The sequence below is a fragment of the Rhinatrema bivittatum genome, chromosome 4 (assembly GCF_901001135.1).
Source record: "Rhinatrema bivittatum chromosome 4, aRhiBiv1.1, whole genome shotgun sequence".
NCBI lineage: Eukaryota > Metazoa > Chordata > Amphibia > Gymnophiona > Rhinatrematidae > Rhinatrema > Rhinatrema bivittatum.
The window spans coordinates 20,922,409-20,947,460 of record NC_042618.1 but is presented as its reverse complement, the minus strand read 5'-3'; the positions used below and the strand labels follow the sequence as shown (position 1 = coordinate 20,947,460).

The window sequence follows — 25,052 nt, the reverse complement described above, 5'->3', positions numbered from 1 at the left end:
CTTGTTTGAAGATATTTTCATAATGCTTGTGTTTTTCAGTGTGACTAATATAATAAAAGTACTTTTCAGTCTAAAGTGTCCTTAAGCCAGGCTCTTAAAATGGTAACATGCGGACAGGCAAATTTACTCTAATTAGACTGCTAAGCTTTTCAACCAATCAAGAAAGATGTTAAAATCATAAGAGACTCTAAAATAAGATAGTTTGATTAACTTCCTTTTTTCATGCAGAAATTTTGCAGTAATTTGTTTGTAAATTGAAATCTTGGATAAAATCTTGCTTAAGGGCAAACTTTGCTAACTACTCGGGTTTTTGAGCAACTGATAAATTTGTGAGGCATGAACTATTAACTCTGCGCTTAGATTTATAATGCAACTTTTCTAAAACCAGTTTCTCCTTGAGTGAAGTTTTCCTTTGGGAAGTAAATAAGTTGATGCCTGATGCAGTTTTTTGGTATCATATGCAACCTTTCAGCATGATCAATTCACTTTCCTGCCCCTCCAGGAAAGCTTGGAAGAAGCCAATGCTGCTCTAGATTCTGCCTCCAGGCTAACCGAACAGTTGGATATCAAAGAGGAGCAAATCGAAGTGCTGAAAAAGGAAGGTAAGTGTCTAGAAATATTTTAAACAATGAGGCTTGTGGGGAAACAGAACACTGGGAACGTGCAGCTTTTCTTATTCTGGAGCAGGGAAACTAGTAGTAATCCCCTTCTTATCTCATGTTTTTGTTGATAACATTGCATGTTAATAAGCAAGTCTGGCTTCTCTTGTTGGCAGCCGTGTCATAAATCAGAGGCTGCATACCTAGCAAGTCAAGATGGCAAGAGGTTTTATGTGCCATTAAGTTGTGGACCTGTTCCAGCTGTCTGTAGTGCATGTGTGACATCATCCAGGAGAACAGGCTAAAAGCCATCAGGGCAAGAATGGCAGAGGCAAGTTCACTGTCAGGCCATGAAAGGATTGATTAGATGTCACCAGTCATACCCATGCCCTCTGTCACTTGAAGTTCTACTATTTAAATCCTGGCTGGGAAGCATATAGGAGACCCCCACTAGAATCTCCTGTCCAGCAAGTGCATGAGTGTGAGAGAGAGAGCAGGGACATGCGTGAATGTGCGAGTGTGAGGCAGGGAGCTTGTATATGAGAGCCAAGGGGTATGTGTGTATGTGAGTAATAGGGAGTGTGTGTGTGTGTGTGAGTCTGTATATAGTGTAGCCGAGTTTAAAAAAAGGTTCAGTTAAGTTCTTGGAGGAGGAGTCCATTAACTGCTATTAATCAAGTTGACTTAGGGAATAGCCACTGGCCCCGGAGCTATAGGAGACCATGATCCATTCCTGGAGTTGGTTGCTGCTGTTTGGGCCAGCAGGGCTTGGGGGATATAGTATTCAATAGTTTCAGGTGCAGAGAAATGGGAGGGGGGGGGGGGGCGAGGGGGGCGGAGCAGGCAGAGTCCCAGCAGCACCTGTCAATTGGCTTGAAGGCCCATTGTGGATTAATTGTGATCTATGCCTCTCAAGCAGGGGACTGCTGTGATGGCTCGGCTAGATGGTAGGAGAGGGATTTAAAGTTGGGAATACTCCCCAGCTAGGCGCAAGTGAAGGCCATGGCACCTCCATCTCAGATCTCCCTATTGGTGGCAGTGAATGGGCTGGAAGCTGTAAGAGTTAGGATGAGGCTGCTTAGCCCAGAAGCCAGCATATATATGTAGAGAACAGTATTTAGTTACTGTATTTAATGCCTTAATTAGAAATTAGATTGCTTTCTGTTTTAAGTTTAAAAAATAGACAATAGAAACCTGGTCATTTCCCACACAACATATTTACAGATGCAGGTTAGTCATGGAGCAGCTTGGATGGTGGTTGATCTGAATTGCCCTTAGCTTAAAGGTCTCTCTTCTTGCTGTCTTCCCTGTTCCCTCTTCCATAGATACTCATCTCCACCCCAAATAGCCATTCACAACTCAAAGGGCTCTATAATAATATACATTGCAGGGGAGGGGGAGGAAGGGGTTGCAAGTAACCCTGTTATTTGCACCCACCACCCCAGTGTTTTAGCATGGGGTGGTGCAAATAACTCATGTCACTCACTCTACCTCCCATGCTGTATGGCAGGTTGGCCAGCTCCAGTCCTCAAGAGCTACAGTCAGGCCTGGTTTTCTGGCTTTAACTAGGGCTGCATATGTTTATGAATGCTGTAATAGCAGACACTGTTCTCAGCAGTCACTCAGCAAAATGATTGATTTATTTATTTATTTATTTATTTATTTAAAGTTTTTGTATACCGACATTTGTTAAGAAAACATCACATCGGTTTCCATACAACATGAACATAGCCAAGAGGGCTTTACAGTGTAACTGATAAAAGGAGGGGGAGAGGGGAGGGTAACCAGGGTCTTTTTGCTGTACATTCAGTAAACGCAAAACACAATTAAGTACAAATGTATAAAATATATACAATAAGAATACAAGGAGGGAGGGGGTGCATTAAGTACAAGAACTAAGGGTCATGGACGTAGAGGGGGAGGGGAAGGGGGTGTAAAGGAGGACGGAGGGGGAGGGGGTGTGGTCAAACAGGGCGTGGGAGAATAGGCAGGACAGTGGGCGGAAGTGGGCTCATGCGTAGGCGTGTGTGAACAGCCAAGTCTTGAGGTTCTGTCTGAATTTCTTAGGGCAGGTCTTGAGGCGTAGCTGGGTAGGCATTGTGTTCCATAAGGAGGGTCCAGCTAGGGATATGGCGCGTTGTTTGGTGGCTGTTAGTTGAAAGGAATTTGGAATGGTAAAGGAATTTGGAAAAATATTTGTACAAAGATGATTTATGTAAGAAGAGATTAGGCTTTCTTGACACACAACCAGCTCAATTAAGAAATGAGTATTAAGAAATAAGTAATGTATTAATTGAAAACTGAAGTTTTCAATTAATACATTACGAAGTTCTGAATGTTTAACCAGAAATACTTCTGTGTTGAATTAAGAGGGTTATTAGTTTTGTAATGGGTATAAAATATAACTTATTGAACAGATTAGTTGCCTTTGTCTTTTGGTTGGATGTGGGAGTTTGAGAGACAAAATGGTAGGATCAATTCATCGTGGGCAAAGTCTATGTCCACAGGCATTTTTGGCATGGATGGTACCGGCATGGGCCTTCCCATGAAATTCTCATGGGGAGTTAGTCCATGCTTACGATTTGGCATGTTTCTCATACTCATAAGAGCTAAGGGGAGAGCATTGTGCCATTTCAGAGAAGTCTCATGGGTAAACTTGGCTAATTTATTCTTCAGTGTCTGGTTCAGGCACTCTATGAAGCCTGTGGTCTGTGTGCACAACAGAAACAGTATCACCAGAACTTTCCTCACATCCTGCATCACCTGTTCAGTGACGTGAGTACCTCTGTCACTCTCAAGAGTCTCTGGAATGCCAAATCTCGGAATGACTTCTATTAACAATTTCTTGGCAACAATGACAGCATTTTCATTTTCATTTAAAAGAATTTATTAAACGCCTAACACAGAAAGGCCTAGGCGATGAACATAATTACATACATAAAATCAAATCATTACAAACACATGGTTTCACAGAAACCAAAAATCATGAATCATAACAATAATAATACACATCAATAACATAAATAAGACCAATTACTGAATCATCAGCTGTCATATAGCAAACTTCTCTCCGCAATTTTAAACATTAAACGCACGGGCAAGCAAAAATTCTTTGAAAGATGTTTTAAATTTCTTGACATCTTCAAGAGATCTTAAATCCAAAGGAATAAGATTCCATTGACAGGGTGCCGCTATTGAAAAAGATGTCTCTCTAGTGATGAATAAACGAGCCTGACGGACTGAAGGAACCTCCAGCAAATTCAACTGTGACGATCTCAAGCATCTAGCAGGTTTATGGATCCTCAAAAGTGCATTAAACCAATAAGGGGAATTGGATGTATGAAGTTTGAAAACTATCATCCCTATTTTGAAAACAATCCGTTCATGAACTGGCAACCAGTTAAGATTACACAAAACTGGTGAAATCCTCTCAAAACGTTTTGAATTGGAAACTAGCCTGGCAGCAGAATTTAATAATAACTGTATGGGCTGAATATAACATTTAGGCAAGCCTATATAGAAACCATTACAGTAATCAATGTGTGGAAATATAAGTGCCCGGACAACCTTAGCCGCAGGAAACACGTCATTCTACCCAGTAAACATACATGCAAAATATAAAATATACTTCCAGTGTAGTACTTGGCAAAACAATAAAATCCATTTGCAGTAGCATAAATGGTCCCCAGGAGGAGCCCAGATGTGCAGGTGCAATCCACAGACCTTTTCCAATGTTATGAACAGCACAGGTACCACATCTCATAGCAATATTAAGTCAGAGGCCCCAAAAATAAAAAAAAATAAATAAAAATTTGCCTGCGGCCCATGGGTTGGAAAACAGACGCTCAATTTTGCCGGCGTCCGTTTTCCGAACCCATGGCTGTCAGCGGGTTTGACAACCGACGCAGGTAAAATCAAGCGTCGGCTGTCAAACCCGCTGACAGCCGCCGCTTCTGCCAATAGTGTCCCTAGCGCCTCCTTTTTACCGCGGGCCCTCATTTGCATAGAGAATCGTGCGCCTAGGAGAGTGACCTGGGCGCGCGTCAGGAGAGCGGGTGCTCGCCTCGGAGTGCCAGCTGTCCCGCGCAGTTTACTGAATCTGCCTGATAATGAACAAATAGATTTACAAAACATTAAATAATTGCTCAGGAAATGTTTACACATATAACACAAATGCTGAATGGAGTAATTATTTGATGATATTTCATTCTTGCTTTGGAAGAGGCCTTTTAAGTCCTGAATGCCTTTTCAAAAAGAAAAGTTTTTAATGGCTTTTTAAACAACTTAGAGGATGCAGTCTCACATACGTGATCCGGCATGGAATTTCACAAGTTAGGTCCTGCAACCGAAAAGGCTCTCCTCCGAGTGATGTCCAGATGAGCTATTTTAGTTGTTGGAATGTCAAGCAAGTTTTTTGTAGATCATAGTTGTCCTATGAGCTTGTAAAGATGAAGTGTGGCATTTAACCATAGAGATGCATCATTGTGCACTAGATTATGAACCAAAGTTAGTATTTTATATTGGATTATTAAAACAAGCCCTGGTTTATCCAATTATAAAAAAAAAAAAAAAAAAAAGGGTAACTTACCTGTAAGTCTTCCCTCCAGTTATAGACCTACGTAGCATAGCCAAGCACTCTTTGGCTGAAGACATGGAACACACACAGAGCTCCAGCTTTCTCTTATTTATAACATAACTAGTAGTACAGAACTCAAACTGCTTACCTTCAGCAACATAACCAAAGACACTTTTACATTCAGGTCAGCAGTATTACAGGAGCTGCCTTCTCCTGGAGACCCGGGGCCTGTCTCTTCTCCCCTTGGCCTAAGCTTGTATTTCTGCTCTGAAGGGAACTTACTTCAGAGCTACCTGTCTGTCTAAGCTTTTTAAGGTGGACTAGGCCAGATACAGCACAATTTAAAGAGGAGTTTCAGGGACACTGTTTCACAACCTATTTCAAATCTGTCCACCTTGGGGGAAAATCCTTGAAAAGGTAGTTTATTCTCAGTTCAATTAAAAAGCAGAATGAAAATACAAACAAAAAAACAAACTTTGAAATGTTTGTATGCTAATGCCAGAAGTCTAAGAAGTAAGATGGGAGAATTAGAATGTATAGAAGTGAATGATGACATAGACTTAATTGGCATCTCAGAAACATGGTGGAAGGAGGACAACCAATGGGACAGTGCTATACCGGGGTACAAATTATATCGCAATGACAGAGGAGCACCTGGGAGGCGGTGTGGCGCTTTATGTCCGGGATGGCATAGAGTCCAACAGGATAAACATCCTGCATGAGACTAAATGCACAATTGAATCTTTATGGGTAGAAATCCCATGTGTGTCGGGGAAGACTATAGTGATAGGAGTATACTACTGTCCACCTGGTCAGGATGGTGAGACAGACAGTGAAATGCTAAGAGAAATTAGGGAAGCTAACTAAATTGGTAGTGCGGTAATAATGGGAGACTTCAATTACCCCAATATTGACTGGGTAAATGTATCATCGGGACCCGCTAGAGAGATAAAGTTCCTGGATGGAATGAATGATAGCTTTATGGAGCAATTGGTTCAGGAACCGACGAGAGAGGGAGCAATTTTAGAGCTAATTCTCAGTGGAGCACAGGATTTGGTGAGGTAATGGTAGTGGGGCCGCTTGGCAATAGTGATCATAATATGATCAAATTTGAATTAATGACTGGAAGGGGGACAATAAGCAAATCCACGGCTCTCGTGCTAAACTTTCAAAAGGGAAATTTTGATAAAATGAGAAAAATAGTTAGAAAAAAACTGAAAGGAGCAGCTACAAAAGTAAAAAAGTGTGCAAGAAGCATGGTCATTGTTAAAAAAACCAAAAAACAAAAAAAAAACCATCCTAGAAGCACAGTCCAGATGTATTCTACACATTAAGAACGGTGGAAAGAAGGCAAAACAATTACCGGCATGGTTAAAAGGGGAGGTGAAAGAAGCTATTTTAGCCAAAAGATCTTCATTCAAAAATTGGAAGAAGGATCCAAATGAAGAAAATAGGATAATGCATTAAACGTAGGCAAGTTAAATGTAAGACATTGATAAGACAGGCTAAGAGAGAATTTGAAAAGAAGTTGGCCGTAGAGGCAAAACCTCACAGTAAAAATTTTTAAACATATCCGAAGCAGAAAGCCTGTGAGGGTGTCAATTGGACCATTAGATGATCAAGGGGTTAAAGGGGCACTTAGAGAAGGTAAGGCCATCGTGGAAAGATTAAATGATTTCTTTGCTTCGGTGTTTACTGAAGAGGATATTGGGGAGGTACCCGTACTGGAGAAGGTTTTCATGGGTAATGATTCAGATGGACTGAACCAATTCACGGTGAACCTAGAAGATGTGGTAGACCTGATTGACAAACTGAAGAGTAGTAGATCACCTGGACCGGATGATATACACCCCAGAGTTCTGAAGGAACTAAAAAATGAAATTTCAGACCTATTAGTCTATTGTAGTGTAACCTATCATTAAAATCATCCATTGTACCTGAAGACTGGAGGATAGCTAATGTAACCCCAATATTTAAAAAGGGCTCCAGGGGTGATCCAGAAAACTACAGACCAGTTAGCCTGACTTCAGTGCCAGGAAAAATAGTGGAAAGTGTTCTAAACATCAAAATCACAGAACATATAGAAAGACATGGTTTAATAGAACAAATTCAGCATGGCTTTACCCAAGGCAAGTCTTGCCTCACAAATCTGCTTCACTTTTTTGAAGGAGTTATTAAACATGTGGATAAAGGTGAACTAGTAGATGTAGTGTACTTGGATTTTCAGAAGGCGTTTGACAAAGTTCCTCATGAGAGGCTTCTAAGAAAAATAAAAAGTCATGGGATAGGTGGCGATGTCCTTTCGTGGATTACAAACTGGTTAAAAGACAGGAAACGGAGAGTAGGATTAAATGGACAATTTTCTCAGTGGAAGGGAGTGGGCAGCAGAGTGCCTCAGGGATCTGTATTGGGACCCTTACTTTTCAATATATTTATAAATGATCTTGAAAGAAATACGACGAGTGAGATAATCAAATTTGCAGATGATACAAAATTGTTCAGAGTAGTTAAATCACAAGCAGATTGTGATAAATTGCAGGAAGACCTTGTGAGACTGGAAAATTGGGCATCAAAATAGCAGATGAAATTTAATGTGGATAAGTGCAAGGTGATGCATATTTATTATTTATTTATTTATAGGTTTTATATACCGATAGCCGTTTGCACATCGTATCGGTTTACAGATAACTAAAACTTTTTGACAGTGTCATTATACAGAACTTTTGGCACTGCCATTACATAGAACATATAGCATATAGGGAAAAATAACCCATGCTATAGTTACACAATGTTAGGTTCCATATTAGGTGCTACCACCCAAGAGATCTAGGCGTCATAGTGGATAACACATTGAAATCGTCAGCTCAGTGTGCTGTGGCAGTCAAAAAAACAAACGATGTTGGGAATTATTAGAAAGGGAATGGTGAATAAAATGGAGAATGTCATAATGCCTCTGTATTGCTCCATGGTGAGACCGCACCTTGAATACTGTGTACAATTCTGTCGCCGAATCTCAAAAAAGATATAGTTGCGATGGAGAAGGTACAGAGAAGGGCTACCAAAATAAGGGGAATGGAACAGCTCCCCTATGAGGAAAGATTAAAGAGGTTAGGACTTTTCAGCTTGGAGAAGAGACGGCTGAGGGGGATATGATAGAGGTGTTTAAAATCATGAGATGTCTAGAACGGGTAGATGTGAATCGGTTGTTTACTCTTTCGGATAATAGACTAGGGGCACTCCATGAAGTTAGCATGTGGCACATTTAAACTAATCAGAGAAAGTTCTTTTTCACTCAACGCACAATTGAACTCTGGAATTTGTTGCCAGAGGATGTGGTTAGTGCAGTTAGTATAGCTGTGTTTAAAAAAGGATTGGATAAGTTCTTGGAAGAGAAGTCCATTACCTGCTATTAATTGAGTTGACTTAGAAAATAGCCACTGCTATTACTATCAATGGTAACATGGAATAGACTTAGTTTTTGGGTTCTTGCCAGGTTCTTATGGCCTGGATTGGCCACTGTTGGAAACAGGATGCTGGGCTTGATGGACCCTTGTTCTGACCCAGTATGGCATGTTCTTATGTACTGCATCAGTCCCAATGTGAGTTTAAGGGGCACAGTACAGAAAATTTGAGGTTTGTCTGTTCAGTAATAATTGGTAGATTTCAAAGAATAACCTGATTTTAAACATTTCCAAAACTGAGGCCTTATGGATTACAAGAGGTGCCATACCTGAAGTTTCTGATTGTAAATCCTTAATTATACAGGGCTCTTTCATTATGAATCGTACTGTTTGTCTCCCGGCTTTTTCCACAGACAGTTTATTTAGAAATGTATTAACCGCCTATCAACATTTCTAGGCGGTTTACAGTTAAAACACATAAAGACACAGCATTAAAACATTAAACAACGACTCACTTATGCACAATCATCGTGCTACCTGAAATCTAAAGATCCCTTGCACTTGACCATTCCCATATTGTTTTTGCAAAGAGACTTCCAATCATCAGATTGATTCTTCACATTACTACCCTGATATATTAAAAGCCTATTGAAAGAGTCTTTACCAATTTTCAGGCAACCAATTTTCAGTTTGGTAGTGAATTCCAGACCAAAGGTTTCTGAACTTAGAAGAGCCTATATTGTGATTCATCTAGTCGAATAACTTTAAAAGATGAACAGCCATTGACATTTGTGAACTTGATCTTAAAATCCGAGTAGGTTGGTATAGTTTCAAAACAGAATTAAGACAATTCGAGACCAGGCCATTAATGCCCTTAAATGCCAGGAGACACTCTAAATCTAATTCTCCAGGTAATGGGTTACCAGTGATACTTTAACAAGTAAAGTTTTATATGCTGGGAGATTGAAATTCCCGCCGCAATTCATGCTGCAGAGTTTTGAATACATTGGAGTGCGCATGTCGTGTTAAGAGGCAAACTAATATATAGACTGTTGACATTACCATGGGAATGTATCACTGTCTTCACATCACTTCCATTTAAAAATGGATGCAGGTGGCAAAGCATTTGTAGCTTATAAGATTATACAACCTGTTTAATTTGTGGCCGAAATGATAGTTTAGTAGGAAGAATGTCACCCAGGTTACGAGCGTGAACAGGTTTTTGAGATTTTTGTATATCCATCAGACACCTCTAAGATATATTTTTGAATTCTTTTTGGCAGTCAGTCTTCTTCCTGGGCCGAAGCTATAGCTCCGGAGTGTAGCAACCAGAAGTAGAAAGATCGGTAAAAGGCAAAGATTCTTTATTATCACAGTGTGTAGGACCGACTCTGGCCGGGTTTTGCTCTATTCATTGAGCTGCCTCAGGGGCTACTATAATTATAAAACATATATATTAAACATTTAAAAAAATTAAATGATGCATGACATCACAAAAACATAAATAATAAATAATCAAATTTAAATATAAATTATAAGACACATAATGACACACAACTAAAATTAACAATGTCCTACCGTGTAGCAGATGGACTCAGGACCAATGTGCGCCTGATAGCAGTTGGAGACGGATCAGGTTTCAATCTGACGTCAGCCCTAGTACATATACCCCTGCGAGATGCCATGCTCTTCAGTATTTTCCGTCTCCATAGCAGTTTGGGACTCTATACACGCTTGCTCAGTATTCTAACCACACTCGCTCAGTATTCTAACCAAAGAAATCCAAAACAAAGAAGAAAACTTACCTCTACAGACAAGCCCCGCTCTCCTGTGGTGATACCCACGGGTCCCTCCCTCAGTCGAGATTCCGGAGGTGATTTCCGCAATCCCTCAGAGGAAGGCCTCGGTCCGGCAGCCGGTTCCCGGCGTGGATTTAACCCCCGGCATCGGGTGCGGCTGAGAGGCAGCAGGTGCAGATTTGAGCGCGGCGGTGAAGGTATTTTCCCTCTCCCCCCGAAGCCGGAGACCGCCCGGAACGAGACCGGGAAACGCCGAGACAAGGTAAGGTAGAAAACTTCTTAAGTCTCCGATCTCAGAGGCTCAAATAGCCGCACAGATAGCCAGCCGGCGTAAGTGCTACGGGTTGATCAGCCCTACCAGGCCTAGACCCCGGTTCGATAAGAGGTCCCTCCCACTTGGAGACCCTCCGAGGTGGTCACCATATTGCCCGCATGGTTGCCGTCGCCATTTCCATTTGATCGCCACCCTGTCCGCCGATTCGTTCTGTGCGCACAGAGGCGAGCCATGCTCACAAAAAATCACTTGTGTGCACACCGGCACGCACATAAGTTCAGCAACGCACGCAAGGGCACCGGGCGCTCAGCCATGTGCTCAACTGTGCCGGGCGCATAAGCAAAACCCCGTGTGCAGAGCGGTGTGCGCATCTCTCTGCGCGCGCATCTGACCTACACGCACAACTTCGGTGCGTCCCGAGCGCATATCTCAGCCTCCCGGTGAACGCTTGAATGCACAAACAGGTGTTTCTTTCGGTGCACACAAACCATGGCACCACCGGACAAGAAGCTTAAGGTCCAGGGCCTTTGCCCAGCATGCCACATTAGAGCGGCGCAGCACGAAGAGGCCACGGCCTTGTGCATACAGTGCAAGGAGGCCCTGGGTGATCTAGCCCAAGGTCTTCCCCAGCCAGTACGGGGATCCGGTTCCACCGACAGTACACTGGACCTCGCTACTCCCAGCGGGAGCCTCCCTCAAACAGGGCTTCCCGGGGACGCTATGCCTCTCAATTTAGACCCAGCATCTTTCTCCTGGATAGAATTCTTCAAAGGCCTACATACCTTCGTCCACATGCAACTGGTGCCTACGATGACACAGCCACAGCCTTCCCCAGAGGACCCTAACGTCCCGGGACTCTCTAAACCCAGAGAAGTGCATCGCCCACCCCAAAGCCCCAGCTTTGGGGACACGGACACCTCGATTGAGGGTCCCTGGAGGAAGGAGAAATCCCTCCAGGAATGGAACCCTACCGAACCATGAGGCGGTTCTTTGCCAAAGACTAGCTTTCAGACCTCGTGGCGGATAGCTTGAAAGAGCTCGCTATCCCAGGCACAAGTGCTACAGGGGAACCAAAGACGAACCCCCTTCTCGAGGGACTCCGTCAGGCCTCCCGCCATTTCCCTTTGCTGCAAGCTGTCCAACAGCTGATTGACCTGGAATGGGACTCTCCAGAGGCCATGTTCAAAGGGGGGCAGACCCTGGCAGCCACGTACCCCCCTGGACCCCGCGGTAAAAGATCTCCTGGCATTCCCCAAAGTGGATGCCATGGTCTGCGCAGTCACTAAGCGCACCACCATCCCAGTCGAAGGAGGAGTGGCACTCAAGGATGCCCAGGACAGACGTCTGGAATCCATACTCTGTCATTCGATGTATCAGCTATGTCGCTACAGGCTTGCTGCGCCGTGGTGACATGCGCTTGTTTATCAAAGATCAGAAACGCCACCACACCCGTCGAAGCACTAGAACCAGGAGTATCATTCCTCACGGATGCGACCTCTGACCTGGTGCGCACTGCAGCCAGAGGCGTCTCATCTGTGGTGGCAGCCAGAAGGCAACTCTGCCTCTGAAGCTGGTCAGCTGACGCGGCTTCCTAGACAAGACTCACGAGATTGCCCTTTAAGGGAACCCTCCTGTTCGGAAGCGAACTGGAAAAGTTAGCCGACAAATGGGGCGAATCCCCAGTACCGCGGCTACCGGAGGACAAGAACAAGAGAAGCCAGCGCCCCGCCCCCTGAACATCTAAGGGCAGGGGATCACAGTGCTTCAAACCATACAAAAATACATATCAAGCATCTCGCCCCGCAGGCAGGGGCCAATCCTTTCGGAACAAACACAGCAGAAGGGGAGCCGGCTCTGGCCCAGGCCCTAGCCGCACCCCACAATGAAAATCAGTCAGCCATCCACAGGAAGAAGCCATAGGGGGCAGGTTTGCCCTATTCTACCAAAGATGGGTCGAGAACTTCGGACAAGTGGGTCCTAACCATCATTTGAGAGGGATATTATCTGGACTTCCACAACATTCCTCCGGACAAATTTGTGAAATTTCCTTGCCATAACTTCTCCAAAAGGAGGGCAGTGGAAACCACACTGACCAAATTGCTCGCCTTAAAGGCCATAACACCGGTGCCCATGCAACAACATAATACTGGTCACTATTTCATCTATTTTATCGTTCCCAAGAAAGAGGGTATGTTCCGACCCATCCTGTATCTCAAGTCTGTCAACCGTCACCTGAAGGTCCCTCACTTCTGCATGGAAACCCTACGCTCTGTCATAAGAGCAATACAGCTGGGAGAATTCCTCACATCTCTGGATCTGTCAGAAGCCTACCTACCCATCCCGGTCCACCATGAGCATAAGCATACGCTTCGCGATCCTGGACCACCACTACCAGTTCCGGGCACTACCCTGCGGGCTAGCTACATTTCCCCGAACGTTCACCAAAATCATGGTTGTAGTGGCGACGACACTGCGGAAAGAAGGAATCCTCGTACACCCATATCTGGACGATTGGCTGATCAGAGCAAAATCCCCAGAGGAAAACCATCAGGCAACCAACAGAGTCAAAACTGTCTACTGGAGAACCTCAGGTGGGTGGTCAACACAAACAGGAGCTGTCTGCAGCCCTCCCAATCTCTGGAATTACCTGGGAGTCAGGTTTGACACTAGATAAGACAAGGTTATTCTGACTCCTACAAGAAGAACAAAGCTTATGAACCAGTTGCGAAACCTGTTAATCAGTCTTCGCCTCAAGGGGTGGGACTATCTCCAAGTCCTCGGCCTCATGTCATCCACACTGGAAGTGGTCCCATGGGCAAGAGCGCACATGCGGCCCCTACAGCGTTCCCTGCTGTCACGATGGAATCCGATGTCCCAGAACTACTCCGTTCGACTACAGCACCCGGAGGAGGTTCGAACCCAGCTACAATGGTGGCTACAAGAAGACCACCTGAGTAAGGCTATCCCCACCGACCTGGATCCTGCTCACCACGGATGCGAGTCTACGAGGGTGGGGAGCCCACTGCCAAGAACTGACCACCCAGGGGCAATGGGACAAGGAAGAGTTGGGATGGAACATCAACCGACTGGAAGCACGGACAGTCAGGCTAGCCTGCCTGCGGTTCAGTCACAGACTCCAGGGCGAATCAGTCAGTCATGTCGGACAACGCCACAACAGTGGCCTACATCAACAGACAGAGAGGAACCAGAAGCCAACAGGTGTCCCTGGAAATAGAACCCCTAATGGAGTGGGTGGAATCAAACCTACAAGAGATCTCAGCCGTCCACATCGTGGGAAAAGACAACATCACTGCGGACTACCTCAGCAGAGAAAGTCTAGAACCAAGGGAATGGAGGTTGTCGGCCACAGCCTTCCAGTTGATAGTAAACCGCTGGGGAACTCCAGCCATGGACTTCCCGGCAACCTGGTCCAACACCCAAGTTCCCAACTTCTTCAGTTGCAGACAGGACCCACAATCCCAAGGGATCGATGCCCTCATCCAGATCTGGCCACAGGAAGTCCTGCTATATGCTTTCCCTCCGTGGCCGCTACTGGGCGGGATTACCTGCAGGATAGAACACCACAGGGGACCAGTTCTTCTAGTGGCCCCGGACTGGCTAAAAAGGCCGTGGTACGCAGACATGCGAAGACTACTGACAGGGAGCCCTCTCCCCTCTACCCTCCACGCAGGGATCTGCTCCAACAAGGCCCGATCCTCCACGAGACCCAACTCTATTCTCTTACGGTCTAGCCATGAGAGGACACGCCTGAAGAAGAGCAGATACTCGGGGGGTGGTGATTGACACTCTGCTCTGAGCATGCAAGTTTTCCACATCTCTAACCTACATACAAATATGGAGAATATTCGAAGCCTGGTGTGAAGACCGTGACATCTTACCGTCAAAATCCTCATGATTCTGGAATTCCTGCAGAACGGCCTACAGAAGGGGTTGTCGCTCAACTCCATCAAAGTACAGGTGGCTGTGTTGGCCTGCTACAGAGCCAAGGTGGAGGGTGGAAGCCTAGCCTCTCAGCTGGACGTCTCCCGCTTCCTGAAAGGGGTCAAGTAGATCCGACCACACCTAAAGTGGCCGGTACCCTTATGGAATCTCAATCTAGTCTTAGATTTCCTAGCAGGAGCCTCCTTCAGACCCACCCGCGGCCTGTCCCTCCGACTACTAACTTTGAAGACTGCATTTCTAGTGGCAGTCTGTTCGGCCTGCCGCATCCCCAAGCACTGACCTGTCGAGAACCGTTCCTCAGGTTCACACCGGGATCCATACAGCTACGTACGGTCTCCTCCTTCCTACCAAAAGTGGTTTCTCACTTCCATCTAAACCAAACCATCTCGCTACCATCGCCAGATGAGCATAAGGACTCGGAGGAATCTCACCACCTTCGCCATCTTAACATCGGCAGATTCCTAAACAGATACCTGGAAAAGTCAGAATCCGTACGAAAGATGGACCACCTCTTCGTCCTTCACAGCAGGAAGAAACAAGGGGAAGCAGCCTTGTGGGCAACCATAGCCCGCTGAATCAAAGAAGTCATCAAGGCAGCCTTTGTAGAAGCAGGCAAGCCTCCACCTCTACAAGTCAAGGCCCATTCCACTAGAGCCCAGGCAGTGTCTTGGGTGGAAACCAAGATGCTGTCACCCGCCGAGATCTGTCAGGTGGCGACATGGTCCTCCATTCACACCTTCTCCAGGTTTACTGCCTGGATGTTCAGGCTCGGGAGGACACAGCATTTGCAAGGGCAGTACTAAGTGGGCCACGGGCAGCCTCCCACCTGATTCGGGAGTAGCTTTTGTACATCCCATTTTTCCTGAGTCCATCTGCTACATGCTAAGAAATAGAGAAATTACTTACCTGATAATTTTGTTTTCCTTAGTGTAGACAGATGGACTCAGCATCCCGCCCTCGGCTGGGGACAATCCCCAAGAACAAGACACACAGGTAAGCCAAGCTTTCCTCTAATTAGGACACCCATACCTACCGGGTGTCGGCGTTTTTCGGTTGCGTACACTGGCGGTCTCCAGCTATAACCACATCAACCAGTTCAAGTTATGCAGGTTAATCAAGTTATGCAGTCACACATATATCCACAATTGCTTTTCGAAGAGAATACTGAATAGCATGGCATCTCGCAGGGGTATATGTACTAGGGCTGACGTCAGATTGAAATCTGATCCGTCTCCAACTGCTATCAGGAGCACACTATACCCATTGGTTCTGAGTCCATCTGTCTACACTAAGGAAAACGAAATTATCAGGTAAGTAATTTCTCCAATACATACACATAAAAATGTACACAAACATCTGAAGTGTTCTGAATAGTGGTTAAATACTGGTGTATACAGAAAACTTATATAAAATGCATCATTGTATACCTGTGTTGATTTGTTCGTGTATTCTCAAAAAAATGTTGTAAAAATCACATTCAATTCTCTTTTTACTCCTTGTTGACAAGCAGTGCTTCTTTTCTGTTATGATTAGTATAAATGGAAACATTTATTTATTATTTATGTTTTTGTGATGGTCATGCATCATTTAATATTTTTAAATGTTTAATATATATGTTTTATAATTATAGTAGCCCCTGAGGCACCTCAATGAATAGAGTGAAACTCGGCCAGAGTCGGTCCTACACACTGTGATAATAAAGAATCTTTGCCTTTTACCGATCTTTTTACTTCTGGTTGCTACACACTGCCATATTGGATTGGCTTCCGTTGTTTCCTGGGACTATAGCTCCGGAGGGGATTTGTAAAGCGGCTACTTGGTCACCTTTGCATTGTTTCATCAAGTACTGGATTAACATATGGATGTTTGGGCTAAGAAAGAGAGAGCCCTTGGAGGTGATGTAAAGAAGCCAGCCCTTCCTCCCTCCCAGACTAGTTGGTTTTGGTACTTCACTTGCCTGGACGGGTGTAGCAAGATGAAAAGGAAGGAGAAATTTTTCTTACCTATTAATTTCCTTTCCTTTAGTCCTGCTACATCAGTCCAGGACCCTCTGTGGAAGTTGGTCCGTGGGATGGTTAAGGAAGTGCTTTTTTCAGGTCATATTTATGATCAGAAATACTTATTCACAGAAAACTTATGAGGTATGTGTACATTTTATCCATGTTTATAACCTGTCTCCTATTTAATGGAGAGGTGGTTGTCAGAGGATCTGGTTTTGAATTTTGTTTCAAGTTTTTATTTATTACTGATTGTAATGTATTTAGTTCTTTGTTACTAGAATACTGAGGAATATTTTGGACTGCACTACATGTAAGTAGCTGTGATATTGTCTATGGTAGGTGAAAATAACCCATTTGTCTGGCTGGTAGTGCAGGACTAAATAAAGGACATTTTCTCGTTAGAGGTGAGCACCTTTGCTTTTTTGACATTTCCAACTCATAGTATTTTCTCCTTTTAGGCATAATTTTTCAAAGGGACTTCTGCACATCACTGGCCTTTTGCCTGCCCAATAAGCTACATCACTTATGTGCGTATGTCCTGTTCTTACGGAGGTTTACCCAGACTGAGTGGAGGCATTCCTGGGGCCAGAGTTGGGGAGGAGTTTGAATTTGCTTTATAAAATTTGATTGTGTGCACCAAATAGCAGATTAACTTGTGCAGGTGGTGAGAGAAGTTTTAAAGCAAACTTATGCACGTAAGTTTACTTTGAAAACTGATGTAACTTGTGCTATGTTTGAAAATGATCCTCTGAATATTTTCAGAATAGTTCACATGGACCATTCTTTCTCCACATGCGACTGTAATAATGATAAGCTGTGAGTAAGGCCGTCTGGTGGCAAGTGCTGGACGCTGCCGTGCAGAAGGTCCACAGTTTGAACCCAGAGTTGGATTTTCTGTTCCCTGGGTGAGCTGGGACTGGGGATGCTGTAGAGGTAGTGTTGAAAACTCTCTGGCTGGGAGAGGGGAGTGGTGGTCATCACTCAGATGACACTTGGTGATTGAATTCAGCGTCTATGATTGCAGGCTTCTGGAAAGAGCCCTGGTGTGTGGCCCCTCTGAGCCAAGACTGTCATTGCAATGACCAGATTAGGTTTGTTGGGGGTGGGGAGATATAAAATAAGGTGACAAATTCCTTGGTAGTTGTGTCAGGATCTCAGCTTTAGTTCTGATTGTCCAAAGAAAAAGAATTAGAAGCTGTGAACACAAAAGTACATGGGTAAGAGCTTATGTGACAGAATCTGTAATAGTAACTCTGTTCCTGTCTTGCATTTATTTAACACTGGCACTCATGTCACCTACCCACATTCCTGCCAGTTACACTCAGGAAGAGCTGTGTCCTTTGAGGGCACTTTCTGAAATGGTAAATAGCGATTTGCTTGGATAAACTGGTTTGTCTGAAGATTGCCTTTGAAGTAGCTAAAATATGCATGCAGAGTTCTAGGGCTGTGTTTAGGTCAGAGGAGGAAATTAGTGTGGGTCTAAAAAAGTACCTGTGCTATTTTCCCACTGTCAGCCTCCCACACAAAAGAGCAGGTACCAAATATATAGGTGCCCTTTGCACAAATTTTCAAAGTGATGGTACCTGTGTGGTTTCCCTTTGAAAATTTTGTGTAAAGTGCAGCAGTCAAATAACTGACGTAGTTTGCAACCACGTGGACTGAATTTCCCCCATAGATACTTTTGGTTTTCCAAAATGTCGTTTGAAGCAGAAACAAATGTCCTTTTAATCACAGCACCTCTGTTCTTTAACTTGGTCTCTCTTCCCACTCTGCACATTTTGTCATCAGATGAACAAACTAGGAGCCTGTGGGGAAAATGGCTCTATAATGCGCCAGGCGTGACCATGCCACACTTCGCCATTTTTCCAGCAAATGGTGAACAGTTGGCCTAGAAGAGAGAGAGGAGATGGCCCACGCTAGAGAAGGAGAAGGGTTTGAAACTTCACCTTTGTGTAGGAAAGAGTCTTTCCCATACCCACCAATCAGGGGCATTGAACGCAGATGTTTGAGGAAATGGAAAGAGGCATGGATTCGGGAAAGGTAAAATGAGAGCTGCCAGTGTGCTTCCACAGTTTTTCCGGGTGCTTCACCCATTTATTTCCTCTTCTCTCATCCAGTTTTCCTTGCCCATAAGGAGAAGCTAGAAGTATGCCTAGTATAGCCAAATTTATTCCAGTGCACGTAAGATTTTGTTGCAGGTGGGGTGGGACAAAAGGGTTCTTACCAGTGTGGATGCGACCTTAGAAAGCTGTAAATTTACAGCACATCTCAGCTCTTATAAGGCAGGAATGCTGCTCGGAGGAGGCATTAGCTGAAGTCTGAGTGAACCTGGAGAGGGGGAGTTTAATTGCTTCAAACCTGACCTCATTTTGTAAGCATTTCAGTTTGAAAGCAAGGTTTATGTAAAAGAATTAGGATTTGCAGTTTCTTGCACTTTGGAGTGCAGGCTTGGGGGAAGGGGCTGTTTGTTTTATGCAAGGCGCTTAATTTTTCAGGACATTATTTACACAAGAAAACATACGTCTTCCTGAATAGGGTCCAAATACATTCCCAGACAGCTGCTTTAGCCAAATCTCTTGAAGGATTTCTCTATGGACTTGGCAGCAGAAGTGATACTGGCAGAAAAAAACAAAAAGGAGGCCAGTTACACTTTTCTGAATTGCCATAAATGGTTAACAGATTATCAGAGACAAGTTGTAAATGTCTGGCGTACAGACGGTCCATGCTGAATGTTGGCATAGTTCAGCTCGGTAATGCACTATATTTTAGACTCATAAATGATCAAAATAATTTGCTTTTCTGTTACTTTTCAGGAAGAGCTCTAATACAGTTTGGGGATTTCTTCCCCAGGAATAGGATTCAGATAATGTAATGTTGTTTCGCATCTTGCTGCTAACAAAATCTGTGTCAGTAAGACCCTCTTGTCGTTTTCAGCATCCCCTCAACAGAAGCTGAGAAAATAAAAACCAGCGGCTTTCTCACCTTCAAAATGTTATTTCCTTAAAGACTGTATCATGTCCCAATAACTTATAATGTGGGAACAGGTCCACCAGATATGTCCCTTGTCCTTTGGAGTCTAGAGTCTCTCCAACACAGGCCAAACAAATTTGGAAATAAGGTCTTTAATTTGACTAGGTTATAGTACCATCTAAAATATATTTTATATATGTTCTGAATTAGAGAAACAGCAATTGAAGACTTACATACTTGCCACCTTATACTACCCCAATTGTCTTCAATCGTCTTCATCTATAGTACATCCTAGGTCTGCCAACCAATCCTTTTCATGTTTAAGCATTTTATCCAGGGTCCCATACAATATCTTATAAACATTAGTGTCAAAACCTTTCATAGGTAAACCTTTAATACAATACCGTTCATATATAGAATATGTTCAGTAGATCCTTAACAATGGGAGTGGTGGTGGTCCCACTTAACAAGAGTGGGAGCAGAGAGGAGGCTGGAAGCTACAGGCCGCTTAGCTTATCTCGGTGGTGGGAAAATTAATGGAGACTCTATAGAAGGAAAGGAAAGTGAACTAACTACAATCTTGCTTGACTCAAGGCAGCTTGGATTCATCAGTGGAGGAGGGACCTGTCAGACAAATCTGGTTGACTTTTTGATTGGGTGATTAGAGAAGAGAGCTTAATGTGATATACTTGGATTTTAGTAAAGTTTTTGATATGATCCTGCTTAGGGTACTCGTGAACAAAACGAGAAGTTTGGGAGTGGGTGCCAAGGTAGTGGTGTAACTTGCAACCTGGTTGACCTACAGGAGACAACATGGTTGCAACCTGGTTGACCTACAGGAGACAACATTTACCATTGTAAATGGAACCTACTCTGAAGAAAGAACTGTGTTAAGTGGAGTGCCACAGAGATTGGTTTTGGGACCAGTTCTATTCAACATTGTGGAAGGGATAGAAGGTAAAGTTTGTCTATTTGCAGATGATAGTAAAACCTGCAACAGAGTGGACTTGCCTGAAGGAGTAAAAAGAAATGAAACATAGAAACGACGGCAGAAGACGACCAAACGGCTCATCCAGTCTGCCCAGCAAGCTTCGCACTCTTTTTTTTTTTTTTTTTTCTCATACTTATCTGTTACTCTTCGCTCTTAGTAACCCTTTGGTTCTATTTCCCTTCCACCCCCACCATTAATGCAAAGAGCAGTGTTGGAGCTGCATCTAAGTGTAATATCTAGCTTAATTAGTTAGGGGTAGTAACTGCTGCAATAAGCAAGCTACACCCTTGCCCAATTGTCTACCCAGACTATGCGACTCAGGCCCTGTTGGTTGTTGTCTATATATAGATCCACTTTTCTTCATTCCCCCTGCCGTTGAAGCAGAGAGCTATGCTGGTTATGCATTGAAAGTGAAGTATCAGGCTTATTTGGTTTGGGGTAGTAACCGCCGTAACAAGCAAGCTACTCCCCGCTTTTTGTGAATTCAAATCTTTTTCCACATTTCCTCTTGCTGTTGAAGCTTGGAGCAATGTTGATTTAAGAAACGTTGAAGACTGGTCGATGATTTTGCGGTTGAGATTCAATGCCAAGAAGTGCAGAGTCATGCATCTGGGATGTGGTAATCCAAAAAAGCTTTATATGATGGGCGTTGAAAAACTTATATGCACAGACTGAGAGAGGGACCTTGGGGTGATAGTGTTTGGCAATCTGAACACAGTAAAGCTGTAGCTAGAAGAATGCTAGGTGGCATAGAGAGAGGAATAACCAATAAGAAAAAAGGTGGTGATGCCCTTGTTCAGGTTCTTGATGAGGCGTCACCTGGAGTACTGTGTTTAGTACTGGAGCCTGTATCTCAGAAAGGATAGACAAGGATGGAAGTGGTCCAGAGAAGAGCAACCAAAATGGTATGGGGTCTGATTTGGAAGACACATGAGGAGAGGCCGAAGGATCTGCATATGTATACCCTGGAAGAGAAGAGCTGCAGGGGAGATATGATACAGACCTTCAGAGACCTGAAAGGTTTGCACTTGGTTCGAACCTTTTCTGTTGGAAATGAAACTCCAAGAGGGATGATTCAGAACCAACGTGAGGAAATATTTCTTCACAGAGAAGGGTGGTGGATGCCTGGAATGCCCTTCTGGAGGAGAAGGTGAACACAAAAACAGTCAAAGAATTCAAAGGGGCATGAGATAAGCACAGTGGATCCCTAAAGGCTGAAGGAAGGAAAGGGGGCATGGGAATAACCTGCTCAGTGGCAGTTACTACCATTAACCAATAAGCCTTGATGCTTTCGATGCCACTGCCCTCTGATTTGACATCTCTCACTGCTTTGACGGTATGGGGGGAGAGGGGAATTGGATTCAGAGGACAATCAACATGGGCCCTGGCGTACTGATAAGCAGTCATAAGGTAAAAAGCACAGGACTACTTCAACGACCAAGTTTAAAAGCAAAGCACATCAGCAGCATTGATGGTGAATCTTCAAGAAGACTCGTCACTCAGTAAAAATGTAGCTTAAATATATAAGGCTTGGAGGTAACTTGCACGGAGCAGCAGTTGCTATTAACAGAAATATGGGGTAAGCTGCACGGAGCGGAGGTTGCTACCATAGGAAACTTGGTGGGCAGACCTGATGGAGCATTTGGTCTTTTTCTGCCATCAATACTATGTTACTAGGTGACAGACAGATGAAGTCTGACGATAGTCACTTTTAACGCACTCTCTATTGGATGTACTTCTGCCATCTTTTTTAATGGGGCTTGGGTCACTGGTGCATTTCACTTGCAGAGAAGGAAGATAAACACCAAAGAAGACTAGGTTGCAAGTCTGATCTTTCTCTGGCTGTGTAAGAGGTGCATTTGTGGCAGTCCTGTGTTTCTGTAGTATACATAGTGCATGGTTATTGAAACATTGACTTCAGTGATTAGAAGTGCACTTCTGAAACCAGTTTTAATACATTAAAAAAAAAAAAAAAAAAACCCAGCCCCAAGAAGTTCCAGCTGGAACTGATGGAGCCTACCTCCCAGGATGTGTGCATATGATCCACACATATGCATGGCTCCCCCGTCAGTCCTCATGTCCTCTGTGATGCATCCTGAAGATTTGGCGTAAATACAAGATATTGCGGACCCACACAAATCTCATTTTCCTTCAGAAAGCAGGCCAATAAAAAGTCAGCCTGTTCAGTTTGCTGTTTTATTTCCCTCTCCAAATTCCTTCTTGATTATGGCATGGCGAAAGATAAGTTTGCTTTATAGTTGCCTTTTCAAGTGATGTGATTGACAAATAATTTCTGTCAAAATTACAGTAAGATAAATTAATTCCTTTTGAATAGCTAAAACTGTAATTGCCTTGCTTTGGCAGACGAGGAGACTAGGCAAGAGTTAGAGGAAACGTGTGCCAAACAATGTACAGCAATATAGATCTGTTGAATTTAGGGTAGATTATGAGATAGGAGAGAGAGGGGTGAATAGAATATGTATGAAATATAACCTTGCTGTTTGTGACTGCCTCTCACTCTCTGCTTCATTGTGCTTTGATCTCAATGGCTTTGTAGGATATGGGGTTGACCCTGTGAGCTGTGGTCGGGGTGTTTCTGCCGTTTTTGCCTGAGTCAGAATGCCTGCCTTCTGACTCAGGCACATGCATTTGGTGCAGTATGGCCTCATTACCATTCTACCAAACGATCTGCTGAATTCCTCCTCCAACTTTAGGGATTCCCAAGTGTTCTCAGACTGTCGTACCTATTAGTTTGTGTGGCAGCTCTAGTTTTCCTATTGTACAGTGCCAGCATGTTTATGTAGTAAAAGATTTTCTGCAGTGTGGAATGTAGCCACATGGGTTTCTATATCTCAGTTTTACTGTAACGCATAATGGTGCAGATCCTAAAATGGCTTGTGTATTGGTTGTTTTTTTTTTGTTTGGAGGTGACGGATGGGGTTTGGCCACCTACTTTGGGGTTCCAGCTTACTTGCAGCTAGCTCCTCGTGAGGCTACAGTATCAGGAGTCTTCATTCCCAGCTTCTCAGAAGCTTTCCTCAATTTTCAGCCCTCTCGCCTGTCCTGTCTAGCCCGGTTAATGCAGAGAGAGAGCCCTCCCTCCACAGCTCAACATACCTGCCCCTTGAACATGGCCAGTAGGTGTCACTGTTGTCCACTGGTTGTGAATGCAGCCCCTACCTACCCACCTGAAAAACAGCAACCAGGCTTGGAAATTAAACCCGGGTCTTGCGCACTGGGCTGGATACAGCCTCACCATGGCTGTATAATTATTCATTCTTAAAGCAGAAGCATTCCAAATGTTTTTTGTCTTGTAAAAGGAACATTCTCATTTTTTAATAATTTCATGCAGTGGTTTTATGTACAACATATGTCACCATGTGGCACATTCAAATGCATAATTTGTTGTTAATGGAAAAAATGTCAGCAGTCCCATTCTAAGCTATCTCTGCACAAGAAGATTTTGAAAGTGTGGAAGGTGTTTATTGATTCTCTACTAGATTGTGCAGCCATATTAACTCCCTGGCCATATGAAATGTTGGTAAATGTTTGGAGTTTGTTGGAGAGGGTGGGAGAAGGGAAGGACAGACATTTTGAAGGGGTGTGGTTTGGCTTGATCAATCTTGTCCCACTATGTTGGGCTTACATTCAGGCCTATCCTGTAAAGTGCGGCCGCGTTTACCCTGCTCCTAAGCCGCTTTTAACTCACGTTCCGGCCGCGTTAGCCCTTCCTGCGATCCCGAATCCCCTTTAACCTACTCCTACCGCGTCCTAAATTCCCCGGGTAACCCCTTCCGCCCGCGGCATGTATATTGCATGCAAACGAGCGAATTAGCTCGATATTGCATGCAAACGAGCCAATTAGCTATTCCCCTAGCATCCCGTAACCCGCGCCCCGACTAACGCTACATTTCCCTGCTGTTTTTTCGCACGTTTAACCTGCAAACTTACCGCCTACCCTGACCCAGGCGGTAGAGGCATGGGTAAGGGTAGGTGGCAAGCTTTCCCCCAGCCCCCGCTCACCTGCCCCGGCCGCGATCATGGGTGCCGGTCTCCGTGGCAGCCCCAGTCCTCTCCCCTCCTCCCGAAGCCAAAAAAAAAAAAGCTTTTTTTTTTGGCTTCGGGAGGAGGGGAGAGGACTGGGGCTGCCACGGAGACCGCTTTCCCCCGTGCAAGTAAGTTGTTTCGCCGCTTGTCTCTTCTCCCCCTCCCGGAGCAGGGCGCGAAAAGCTGCCTTGCTCCGGGAGGGGGGGGGGGGGGGAGAGATGACAGCGGCGAATCCAAAAAATAAGCGAAAAAAACTTAAAAGCTAAAAGTAAGTTGCTTCGCCACTGTCATCTCTTCTCCCCCCCTCCCGGAGCAGGGCGCGAAAAGCAGCCTTGCTCCGGGAGGGGGGGGGAGAGATGACAGCGGCGAATCCAAAAAATAAGCGAAAAAAACTTAAAAGCTAAAAGTAAGTTGCTTCGCCACTGTCATCTC

At 44.3% G+C, this 25,052-nt stretch overlaps 1 protein-coding gene across 1 annotated transcript in view; it reads left to right on the top strand.

Moving 5' to 3' along the window:
- TRIP11 (thyroid hormone receptor interactor 11) overlaps positions 1–25,052 on the top strand; it is a 146,689-nt gene that overhangs the window by 115,529 nt on the left and 6,108 nt on the right. The window contains exon 16 of the mRNA XM_029597808.1: positions 503–602. Coding sequence (XP_029453668.1) covers positions 503–602 — 100 coding nt within the window. The remainder of the gene's footprint in view (positions 1–502; positions 603–25,052) is intronic.